Source organism: Emydura macquarii, unplaced genomic scaffold, assembly GCF_026122565.2.
Source record: "Emydura macquarii macquarii isolate MOO-44397 ecotype Brisbane River unplaced genomic scaffold, CSIRO-AGI_Emac_v2 contig_2994, whole genome shotgun sequence".
In the NCBI taxonomy this organism is placed as follows: domain Eukaryota; kingdom Metazoa; phylum Chordata; order Testudines; family Chelidae; genus Emydura; species Emydura macquarii.
Genome location: NW_027133131.1, coordinates 4,388,635 through 4,399,940, shown reverse-complemented (window position 1 = coordinate 4,399,940; position 11,306 = coordinate 4,388,635). Strand labels below are relative to the sequence as shown.

At 60.2% G+C, this 11,306-nt stretch overlaps 1 protein-coding gene across 1 annotated transcript; it reads right to left on the bottom strand.

The window, feature by feature from the left end:
- Positions 1–849: 849 nt before the first annotated feature.
- On the bottom strand, positions 850–7,182 carry KRT18 (keratin 18). Its single transcript, XM_067529706.1, has 7 exons — positions 6,700–7,182; positions 4,328–4,410; positions 3,683–3,839; positions 3,337–3,501; positions 2,915–3,040; positions 2,285–2,508; positions 850–1,589 (listed from the first exon to the last, which is right to left on the bottom strand). Exons 1-7 carry the CDS (start codon positions 7,111–7,113, stop codon positions 1,472–1,474), a joined length of 1,287 nt encoding a protein of 428 aa, XP_067385807.1. The 5' UTR covers positions 7,114–7,182; the 3' UTR covers positions 850–1,471.
- Between the last annotated feature and the right edge of the window lie 4,124 nt (positions 7,183–11,306).

Sequence of the window (11,306 nt, the reverse complement as noted above, 5' to 3'; positions counted from 1 at the left end):
AGGTCTGGAGACCGGGAGCTCTCCTCACAACCAACACATTTCTCTGCACCATGCTGGGGTGTTAGGGTCACCCCACCCTCCTTCCTGCAGCACAGCACCCCCTGGTGCCACACCAGGACATTGGGGTCAGCATGGATTGAGTGGAGAGCACCCCCTATTGAACCCCCCAGCCTATTACAGGGGCAGCTGCTATCTAGAGCTCAGGACATCCACATCCTTGCTCAACCCTTGGGCCACCATGTGGATGTGTGTGGTTGGGGGGAGGGGGGGGGGTCAGGCTCCATCTCCGGAAGTGCAGGGGGGGGTTCTCTAGCAGTTGCTCAGCTAAGGGTTCTGCTGATGCACCTCAATCCTGACCTGCAGGCCCCGCCCGCCAAGCCAGTCTCAGGCACCCCCTTCTGCCCCATAGCTCTGCCTCCCCTCCTCTACCCAAGGGAGAGACAGATGGACAGATCGATGCCTCCTTTCGCCAGGAGAGCCGGGGGACAGTGGGCTGGGACTGGGTGTGTGTGTGGAGGCTGGTTTTGTCCCGGGCAGCCCCCTCTCCATGGAATAAGGTGTCCTAGAGTGGGCCAGTTTCCCTGCACTAGCAGAAGAGGAGTTAAATCCATGAGCTCCACTGCGGCATGAGTGCCAGGACAAGCAGCAATGGGCCGTTTGGCGACACGGCGGCTGGGGTGTATGCAACTTGGGGGGAGGGGAACGGGAACCCTGAAGCAGGGAAATAGAAGGGTGGTTGCTTAGAATTGGGAAGGGAGTGTTGCTTAATAGTTAAAGCAGGGGATCGGGGGTCAGGACTCCTGGGTTCTATCCCTGGCTCTGGGAGGGAGCGCCGTCTAATGGTTATAGCGGGGGGGAGGAAGGGAGGATGCTGGGAATCAGGATTCCGGCGTTCTGGGAAGGGAGTGTGGGTCTGATGGTTAGAGTGGGGCTGGGGTGTGGCTGGGATACAGGATTTCTGGGTTCTCCTCCATGCTAGGGGAAGTCAGGTGTGTGTGTGGGGGGGTGGCTAGTGATTAGAGCAGTGGACTGGCCATCTGTCCCAGCTCTGCCAGTGACTTGCTCTGTGACTTCGGGCAAGTCATTTTAACCAACGCATGCCTCAGTTTCCCCCTCTGTATAACAGAGATAGGGCTATGTCCCTACGTGACCAGGGTGCCATGCGGCATCATGGGAAGTGCTCCAAGCTCCTTGGGCGAGGGGCCACATCACAACCTCATTAGTAGGGAACTCAGGGCTCAGCGAGGGTCCCTTGCCCCTTCCCCAAAGGTCCCTGGGAGCCCAAGAGAAGTGACCCGCTCTGCGGCCAGGTGCATTTTTTTTATTGAGCTGCACTGATCAAACAAACGGGTGATGGGGGGCGAAGCCCGTTGCCCGCGACCCTCTTGGGGCATCACTTCGCCAGATGCTAAGAGAAGGGACCAGGGACCATGGCGCGTCTTCTCAGCGCTGCACCCGTGCCGGGCGGGGCTCAGCGCTTCAGCACGTGGGACTCGCTGCTCTCCGACACCACTTTGCCATCTACAGTCTTCTTGGTGGTTTTGTGAGTGGTCTGCGTGATGCTGCTGTCCAGCAGGGCGTCGTGCAGGCTGCAGAGTGGGAGGGAGGGAGCGTGAATGTCCAAGGGACCAGCCCAGGGTCCCTGATCCACTGCATGTCACCAGGGATGGAGCCGTGGGGCTCCACGCCCCTTGGTGGGGAGGTAAGCCAGGAGTCGCCCAGGCTGGCATCAGACCCTGGTGAGCATTAGCCCCTCCCCGCCCCCACTCCATGAGCACACCACCTTCCCCCCCCTCCACTGGCTCCCTGCTAGGGGCCACGAATCCACGGATTGTGTGGTTCTAGTGATGTGGCTCCCCTGGGAGACAGCCCCTCTGGATCCCAGACGTGCCGTCAGCCCCTTGCTGCTCTTAAGAGGGACAGAGCCCATTCTTGGTGATCTGGCCCTGGCTGCCCCTTCCTGTCCCCGGGGGCCCAGAGATTGTGACGAAAGACTGGGGGGGATCTTGGGTGGGTTGCTGTCTCTCTCAATGGCCTTGGCCAAGTCACAGTAGCTTCCTGGACCCTCAGCTAACCCAGCTGGGAACTGTTATAACAGGGAGCATGGGGTGAGACTGGGGCTATCATGAAGCCAGGCTTCCCTAAGTCCAGGGACCCAAAGGGTTCAAGCCTCCCTATCCCACTTCTGCCACCAATGGGACAAGTGACGGGGCCTCTGGAACGCAGCAGGGCTGTGGGAGCTCCCGAAGGGCGTGGAGCCCATGCCCAGGCTTGAGGCACTCACTTGAACTCCTCTCCGCCCTCCAGCAGCTGCCTGTAGGTCGCGATCTCGGCCTCCAACTTGTCCTTGATGTTCAGCAGGGACTGGTAGTCGTCAGCCTGGCGCTGGATGTCGTTGCGTACCTGAGCCAGCTCCGCCTCGGTCCGCAGGAGCAGCTGGTTCAGATGGTCCATCTGCAGGGCGTAGCGCTGCTCCACGTCCTGCAGGTTGGCCTCCAGGTTGGCTTTCTGCAAAGGGAGGTCCGGGGGAGCAGAGGTCAGGGCCGTGCTTCCGTGGGCACCTGCCAGGCCGTTGGGGAGGAGGCCACGCCCCACGGGCACTCGCCCCTCCCCTTTGGGGGGCAGCAGCGTGGGACAATGGGGCCTGCCTGAGGGTGACAGGGCAACGCGAGCTCCCCCGCCGCCTGCCACACTGGGTTGCCCTCCACCTCTGCAAAGAGGCCCAACGGGGGCACAGGAGAGCCTGGCCGTGGCGGGGAGGGGGAGCCCAGCTCTGGCATCAGGGGGGCAGGGAGGGAGAGGGGGAAGCTGACCATGGTGCTGCGGAGAAGAAAGCAGCACGGGGGACGGAGCGAAGGAGGACCCCAGCTGCCGCGCTGGTGGGGGAGCAGGGGGACTCTGGAGGGGAGCATACCAGGTTGCGCATGGACTCCAGCTCGATCTCCAGCGTCTGGACGGTGCGGCGCAGTTCGGAGGCGCTGCCGCGGGCCACCTCGATCTCCTTCGTGTTCTGCGTGATCTCCACGGTGCTCTCAGTGATCTGGAGGGGGGGGGGTCAGTTATTTAGGGGTGGGGGAGGGAGTTTCCTCCTTGCCAGTCCCAGCCGGCCTGAACCAAAGCTCCTAGTTCCGACAACCCTGTCTCCATCACGGGCCAAACCGGAGCCCCGGATCAGAACCGCCCCAGATTCTGGGCGTGGCGGCAGAAGCACGTCCTGAACGTGCAGCCGTCATGAGGGGCAGGGGGTGCCCAAAGGGGTCCCCTGCCGTGGGGCCTGGTACTTGAGGGTGGCGGGAAGTGGGGGGGGACAGGCCGTGGCGGCATCCCCTGGCTCACCAGATTGTTCCACTGCTTGTCCAGGTCCTCCATGTTCTTCCGCGCCAGGTCGTCGTACTGAGCCCGGATCTCCGCCATGACCTTGCCCAGGTCCTGAGACCGGGTGGCGTCCACCTCCACCGTCAGCCCCGAGTTGGCGATCTGGGCTTGCAGGCTGTCCACCTCCTGCGGGGACACACGCAGACCGATGAGGCTGAGCGAAGGGACCCTCCCCACCCCGGGTTGTGCTACCTCCCGCCCTCCTGGGCTGCTGGCGGCTAACGGGTCGCCCTGGCTGAGCCGCACAGCACCCGCTCTGCCCCCGGGGCACAGCTCCCGCTTCCCATCCGTCCCCTCCTTAACTTACGTCCTGGTGGTTCTTCTTCATGAAGATCAGCTCCTCCTTGAGGGACTCGATCTCGCCCTCCAGCTGCAGCCGCATCATGTTGGTGTCGTCGATAACTTTCCGCAGCCCGTTGATGTCGCTTTCCACCGACTGGCGGATGGCCAGCTCGGACTCGAACCTGCCGGGGGGGAGCGGGGAGCAGGAGGGGCTCAGCGCCGGGGGACCGGAGCGCCGGGTCTGCAGCCCCTCGGCCGTCTGCGTGCACGGAGGGGGAGGAGGCTGTGTTGGGGGAGCAGAGCCCCATGTGTAGGGGTAGGGCAGGGGGATGCATTGGGGGGCAGAGTCCCTCCCCCCATGTGTGGGTGTGTGTTTGGGGGTTGAGACCCCTGCACCGGGTGTTTGGGGGGGGCAGTCTGGGTGCCAGAGCCCCTTCAATTTCCTGGGTGTGGTCAGCCCAGTAGAGCTGCTGCCCCTTTTCCCCATATACCCTGGGGGGGCTCCCCTCTGGGTCGCCGCCCCTTCCCCCGGCTTCCCACCCCACTAGGGGATCTCCGCCCCAGCCAGGGCAAAGAGGGTCAGGGCAAGAGGTAGGGTCAAGCAAAGGAGAGGTGTGGGGGTGCGTGTGCCCGGGGCAGCAGCCGCGTGTCTGCTTGGCGGGACGCTCACTTGACCCGGAAGTCATCAGCCGCCAGGCGGGCGTTGTCGATCTGCAGGACGATGCGGGCATTGTCCACGGCGCTGGCGAAGATCTGGGGAGGGGAAAGAAGCAGGGGGGGGGGAGGCGTCAGCGGGTGCAGGGAGCAGCGCCGGGGCTGGCGGGCGAGCGGGGCCTGGGCATGAACAAGGGGCTGAGTTCGGCGCGCTCCCCGCTGGGCGCGCAAGTCCCGAAGGGTGGCAGCAAAGACCCACCTTCCTCGGCGTGGCCCCGGCGGTGCCCCACAAGAGCCAGAGGGTCTGATGCCCCGCCCTGCCTCCCATCTGGGCATCGCTTTCCAGCGCCAGCTGGCGCTGGAAACCTGTCACCTGAATCCGCTGGGCTCCTGCCAGCCCACTGCACTGTTTGTCTAGCTCCACTCAGGTGCAACGGCCCCGGAGGTGCAACGCAGGTGTGGGTTCCCACAGCAACCGGGAGACGACGGTGCTTAAAGAGACACTACAGGTGCCCATCACCCTGAGACCTGGGCCCTAAAAACGGGACTAACCCCCAAATTACTATTGTTGGAGAGAGCGCAGGAGAGCCAGGACTCCTGGGTTCTTTTTCCAGCTCTTGGAGGGGAGTGGTGTCTAGTAGTTAGAGCGGGGGACTCAGGACTCCTGGGTTTTCTTCCCAGCTCTGGGAGAAGAGAGATATGCTGTGGATCAGAGAGGCTGGTCATGCCCTCAGGCATAAAAAACCCCAAGGGGCCAAATTCTCCTCTTCCTTTCCCCCATGGGAGCCCGTGGCGTTGCCTGGTGGCGTTTTTAGGTGGGGGCTGGTGCTTTCCCTCCCTCTTAACTCTGCACCTGCATCCCCGCCCTGGCGCCCTTCCAGATGAAGCTTTTACCTGTTGTCCTGCACACCTGTTCCCACCGGGCCTTTCCAACCGCTCTCATTGTGTCTCTTTGTTCTGTTTGCCAATTGTGACTCAGCCCAGAGAGAGACAGAGAGAACAAACATCCGCTTTGCCCTCCCGCCCCCAGTTACAGCCCCACAGCGCCCGTTTTACACTGACCCCTCCCATCCTGCATCTGGCCCCTCAGGTTACTCCGGGAAAGAGAGTTTTTATTCAATGCACAGGAAAATGCCCCTGAGATCGCCCAGGAAACATACATGCAAAAAACGTTAAGGAGGCTTGCGCAGCCCTAACAGCGACAGTGTGGCCTAGTGGGTAGAGCTCCAAATGGGGATTTGTGAGACCTGGGTCCTGTCCCTTGCTCTGTCACATTGTCTCTTTGTGCCTCAGTTTCCCCTCTGTCTATTTAGATTCTGAGCTCTTCGGGGCAGGGGCTGCCTCCCCTGGCGTCTGCGCAGCGCCTGGCGCAACGGAGCCTCTGCTAGAATAAGCATTTGCTATGAGGGAGGTGCTGAGACTCCTCCGCTCCCCAGGAGTCGGTGGGATCTAAGCCCTCGGTGCCCCAACATGCTGTAGCTGGGGGAGTGGTGGAAAGGTGGGATGCTCCTTCCACCCTGCCACGCCCTGCTTCCGCTCAGGGCAGGGTGGCGACAGCTCCTCTGTGCTGTGTTGAAGGTCAGGGAGAAGTTAATGTGTAACTCCTCAGCGGTGCCCTCTTTGAGCCTCAGGCTGGCTGAGCTTTCCCGGCTGCTCCCCTCACCTCCCCCCTCGCCTTCCCACGGTGGCAAAGCAGGGAGGGGTCAGTTCCCAGGCACTTGAGGAGCAAGTGCTGGGAGGGGGCGGGAGGCAGGTCCCCCCCTTGTCCACCGTGGGCACTGGGTTTCCAGGGGCCGCGGTTTGCTCTGCGCCCCCACGGAGAAACTCGCCAGCTGTCCCGTGCCCAGGTGGGAGACTCCACCCCATTGCCCTCCTGAGCCTGGGGTTGCTGCTTCCCCCCTGGGGCTACAGGCCCTCCGCAGGGGGCTGGGTTGGGCCCCTCGCCCTGGCCTACAGCTGGCTCTGCAGCCCATCCGGTCCCGGCGTGCCCAGACGGCTGCAGAGGGACCTCCTAGGAGCTTGGGGGGAGTGCAAATGGGTGAATGCAGGGGGTTGCCCTTGGGACAGGGGGGACAAGCCAGGCCAGTAGCCTGGCAATGGACAGGTTTGTTCCCAGGCTTTCCCCGGCTGCAGGGTCCCATGCTGCCCTCCTGCCCCTCTTTGGGGGCGGGGGGCACAAAGGGCCGGGCTGGTCCCAGGTGGGAGGGAAGCCAGCAGGTGCATCCTCCCTGCTCCCCTTGGGCTCCTCGTAGGGCTGGCTTGGTCCCAGACCGACGCGGTGCTCGAGGGGGGCTGCGGGGGTGCATCTGAGCACGATCCAGGTGGCCAGGGCCAGGTGGGGGAGGAAGGAGCTCGACTGGGCCAGGGGAAGCGCGGGGAGCGTCTCACCTGGTTCCTCAGGTCTTCGATGATCTCGAAGTAGCGGGTCCAGTCCCTGGCCCTGGGACCCTTCTTGTCCATGAACTCCCGGATATTGACCTCCAGCTGGCGGTTGGTGGCCTCCAGGCTATGCACCCTGTCCAGGTAGGAGGCCAGGCGGTCGTTCAGCTCCTGCATGGTTTCCTTCTCATTCTGCACCACCCCGGAGCCCGACAGGGAGAGGCTGTAACCCCCTCCGGAGCCGCTGCCCGGGAAGCTGGAGCCCAGGCTGGTGCTCCTGGCGACGGAGATCCTTGAGCCCGAGCCCCCGGCCCCAGCGTAGACGCTGGCGGCGCTGGTGCTGGGGATGTGCCTCCTGCCCACGATGCTGCTTGGAGCCCTGAAGCTGCTGGAGTAGGAGGAGGAGGACCTGGAGAAACTCATGGTGCTACGGCAGGCGGGGGACTGGCAGAGACAGAAAAGGCTTTGCGACAGCAGCAGAGAGAGCTGACTCTGTGCAGGGCTGGACTGGAGCAGGAGGGTGCAGACTGGAATTTATAGCCAGGAGCAGAGGAGGGGCGGGGAGGGCCAAGCCACCCCCACCTCCGTCCCTCAGGCTTCTCTCAGAGCTCCGGGAGGGTGGGGCTGGGGCCCTCCGAGTCCCTGGCCTTTGTTCGCACAGCCCTGCTCACCTGAGTCATCACTGCCCAGGGTCCAGCCCCAGTGCCATGGAACTGGATACGGGCACGGAGCCACACACGCCCCGTTCCTGAGCCGTGCCTGGCCGACAAGGCTGGACATGGGGGGTTCTGGGCAGAGGAGGGTTAGCGGAGGGATCTGTCCTGCCACGGGGGAGCCGGGGCCTTTCTGTCCCTGCTCTCTCTGGGCCGGAACCTGCCGTCAAGCCGGTAGGTCGAGCGAAAGGAGATTCGGGCCTGTGAGTCTGTGGCCAGGTGTCTGATCAGTGCACAGGGGAGCCTGACATGGAGGCGCCCATTGCTGGCCCCAGGAGCCACCGGCCGTTCTCCCCTGCACTGTACGTCGGCCTGGGAAGCCGGCCCTCGTAGTTCCCTGCGGGGGTTTCAGAGCCATTTGGTAACCTCGCTTGCCTTTTGCGACCAGCACATCCAGCGCTTGCCCAGGACACAGCACAAGCCCTCCTTCTAGCTCCACAGTGCTGACAGCCCAGCCTGCTGGAGTTTCCCAGCACCTTCCTGGAGGCCAGATCTGCTGAGTGGACCCCCCTTGCACTCAATTCAGAAGGGGCAGAGATGAGGGTCACAGCAGCCCCCATGAGAGTGGGGCTGTAGGGGTAATGTAGACGGGGTGCGCCAGCAGAGATCAGGCTTCAATCATTCCTTAACCGGTATCTGTGTGAGCTTAGCTGGGATTTCTGTATGCTAAACCCGGCATGCAAACCTGCTCCTATCTGTATGCTAACTGGGTGTGCAAATATGGTTCTCTCTCCATGCTAACCCCGTGTGCAAACATGGTCCTTGCTGCATGCTAACCTGGTGTGCAAACATGGTTCTCTGTGCTTGCTAATCCAGTCCTTTGTTCCTGCTTCACATGGATCTTCATGCATGCAAATCCTGATTTCCATATCTGCAAACTCCAATTTCTGTGCACCCAACCCTGATTTTTATACTCCCCTGGGTTTTGTATACTCATTATCCCAGCACGCAGGCATATTTCTGTCTGCAGGCTAACCCGATGCTTTGTGCATGCTGCACCAAATGTGCTAACGTGAATTTCCTTGCTTGCTAATCCTAGTGTGCTCTCTGTTTTTTCATCTGGGTTAGCCTCGCGCTCCTTGTGTTAATATTTGTCTCCTCACGGGCTAAGGCATTTTGCAAAACCACATTTCCTTCTGTTGGGGCTGCCTGGTGTGGGGACTATGAGGGGCAAATGGCAGCGTAGAATGAAGGAAGAACAAGTTCATTAATATCTCCGCTTGGAACCAGTATGGCAAAGCCCAGCTCTGCTCATTTTTCATGAGACAGATTGTGGGTTAAATTCTGCTCTGGATGGCCAGTGTGGGATGTCAATGGAGTGACTCCAGATTGACATGGATTTAACTCAAGCCAGGATTTGCTTCCCTCTTGTGCTGCTGAAATGCAGCCTCCTCTGGGGCGGAGCGAGGAGCTTACACAGAAAACGAAAACAGCAGGCTGCTGTGCAGAGAGTGGGAAATGCTGGCCAAGGACCGTGGAGGCAAGCCCTTGCTCTTATATCCATGCAGGAAGAGCAGAGAGTTGCATTTTAATATCCAAAGACCTCACCCACGGTATGGAATTATTCCTCTCAGCTGGGAATAGAACCCAGGAGTCTTGACTCCCACGTGCAACCTGCTGTAACCACTAAACACCACTCCCATCCCAGAGCCAAGATGAGAATCCAGGAAACGTGACTTCCACTTCCACCCTGCTCAAGCCACTGGACTCCTCTCCCCTTCCAGAGCCGCCGATAGAATCAGAGGTGTAGCCAATACTGATTTTTTGGCAGGGCCTGGAGTTGACAGGGGTGGGCGCAAGCCTTTTGTGTCACAAGCAAAACAGAGGCTGATAAAAACGCGGGATGAATTGCTTAAAATCTGATTGGAAGAGCCTGCTTTTTTGTAGCTGCTCCACTGGATAGAACCCAGGAATCCTGATGCCCCGTCTCCCCCACTAGACCCCACTGCCTGCCAGGGCAACGGCTTGAACCCAGGAATCCAAACCGCCCCCCTCCGGACACCCCTGCTCCACCCACTAGTCTCCATTGCCCTTGCAGTGGTGGTAGCTGAGCCAAGCCTGCCGGTGATTCAGCTTGTGGATTCAAGGAGCGTAGTTGTTGCGACACCAGGCCAGCGCAGCGGAGTGACGGGCAATCGGCCCTGACCCCGCGAGCTGTAGCCTCGTGGGAACCGAAGCGGGGAGATTTGTGCACACGCAGCAGTGTGATCCAGCCAGCCTGCAAGTCAAGCAATAAAGATGTCCATCTACTAGCAGAGGGGGAAGTTTTATCTTCCACAGCCCTGCTACATTCCTGGTTTATCACAGCAAGGGCGAGGCGTGGGCGGACCTGCACACACAGTGCAGCCCGACATCTATTCTCCTCTCCTTTCACCTCTTCCTGGACCGCAGGCCATTCCCCCTATTCTTCAACTGCGCTATTGTCATCTCGGTAGGTGGCTTGTTGTCCACAGACACACCGGCCAAGCCCGCATGCCCACCCCCAGTTCCACTTTGGGGAGGGTGGCGTTTGGAAATTTGAACCCAGACTCACTTCTCAACGTCACAGGTGTTTTTTTCCCGGTAAATGAGATGAACCAAAACGCAGGAGCCAACCCCGCCTGCACTCCCACCCCTCTGGTTCTCAACGCCTACCCCTGGGGATACGCAGAGGTCTTCCAGGGGGGACGTCAACGCATCTAGATATTTGCCTTGTTTTACAACAGGCTACATGAAAAAGCACCAGCGAAGTCAGTACGAACTAAAATTTCATCCAGCCCAAGCCCTGTTTGTGCTGCTCTATATCCTAGTCTACGGTGAGGCTCACACTGAAATGTAAGCACAATATTTATATTCCAATCTATTTATTTTATAATGATACGATAAAAAGCGAGCCATTTGTCGGTGCTGGTACGCTGTGACGCTTTCGTAATTCTGTGCCTGATTTGGTAAGCAAGCTTTTTTTTTAAGCGAGGTGAAACTTGGGGTACGCAAGACAAATCTGACTCCCGAAAGGGGTCCAGTCATCTGGAAAGGTTGAGAACCCCTGGGCGGTAGGGTCTGTGCAATCTGGAGCTGTGTCTAGCCATGGGAAAAAGAGCAATAGAGACTTGTTAGGGGGGGAACAGGCTTGGATACGTGTGTGTGTGGGTATGTGTTAGCAATTCCAAAGGGATCAGTGGGAATCCAGAGTGACTGCTCTCAGAGCTGGAGAGAGAACTCAGCCCCTCCTGCTCTAACCACTAGACCCCACTTCTTTCCCAGAGCTGGGGATAGAACCCAGGAGTCCTGGCTCGCAAAACACCTGAGAGACAGGCCCTGTCCCAGCTGAGAGCATTGCCCCATGGCACTGGGCACGGCACAGGACAAAGTGAGAGACAGGCCCTGCCCCAAAGAGCTCACATTCTAAACAAAGGCGGAAGGGGAAACTGAGGCACATAGCGAGCAAATGACTTGCCTGTGGCCATTAGCAGAGTCAGGAACAGAACCCAGGTGTCCTGACTCCAGTGCCCCAACCACTAGACCGCCCTGCTTGTCATTCCTGCTGTCCTCCCCTCCTCAAGACCAGTCAGCTAGGTCCCAGGGTCTGGAACTGACCTAGCACTGCCAGGGGCTTTGTTTTCCCTAAGAGGGGGGTGTGGACTTTGGGATCTGGGAGTGGAGAAGAGGCCCTTGGTCCTGTCTAGTGCAGCCCTCCCAGCCAGGGCAGGGCTGCCCCCTACTACAGCGCTTTGTCCTAAAGCACCTGGGCTCCCGGCCCTTCCCCTGGGGGTCGACACATCAGCTATATCCATCTCCCTGCTGGGGAGCAAAGGGAACCCTTCCCTTGGGGAGAAGATTCCCCAGCCAGATCTGTTGCTCTGTCAGGCAGTCCCTCCTGCTATGCAGCCTACATATCCCCCCCTGTCTGCATTTCATCTCAGC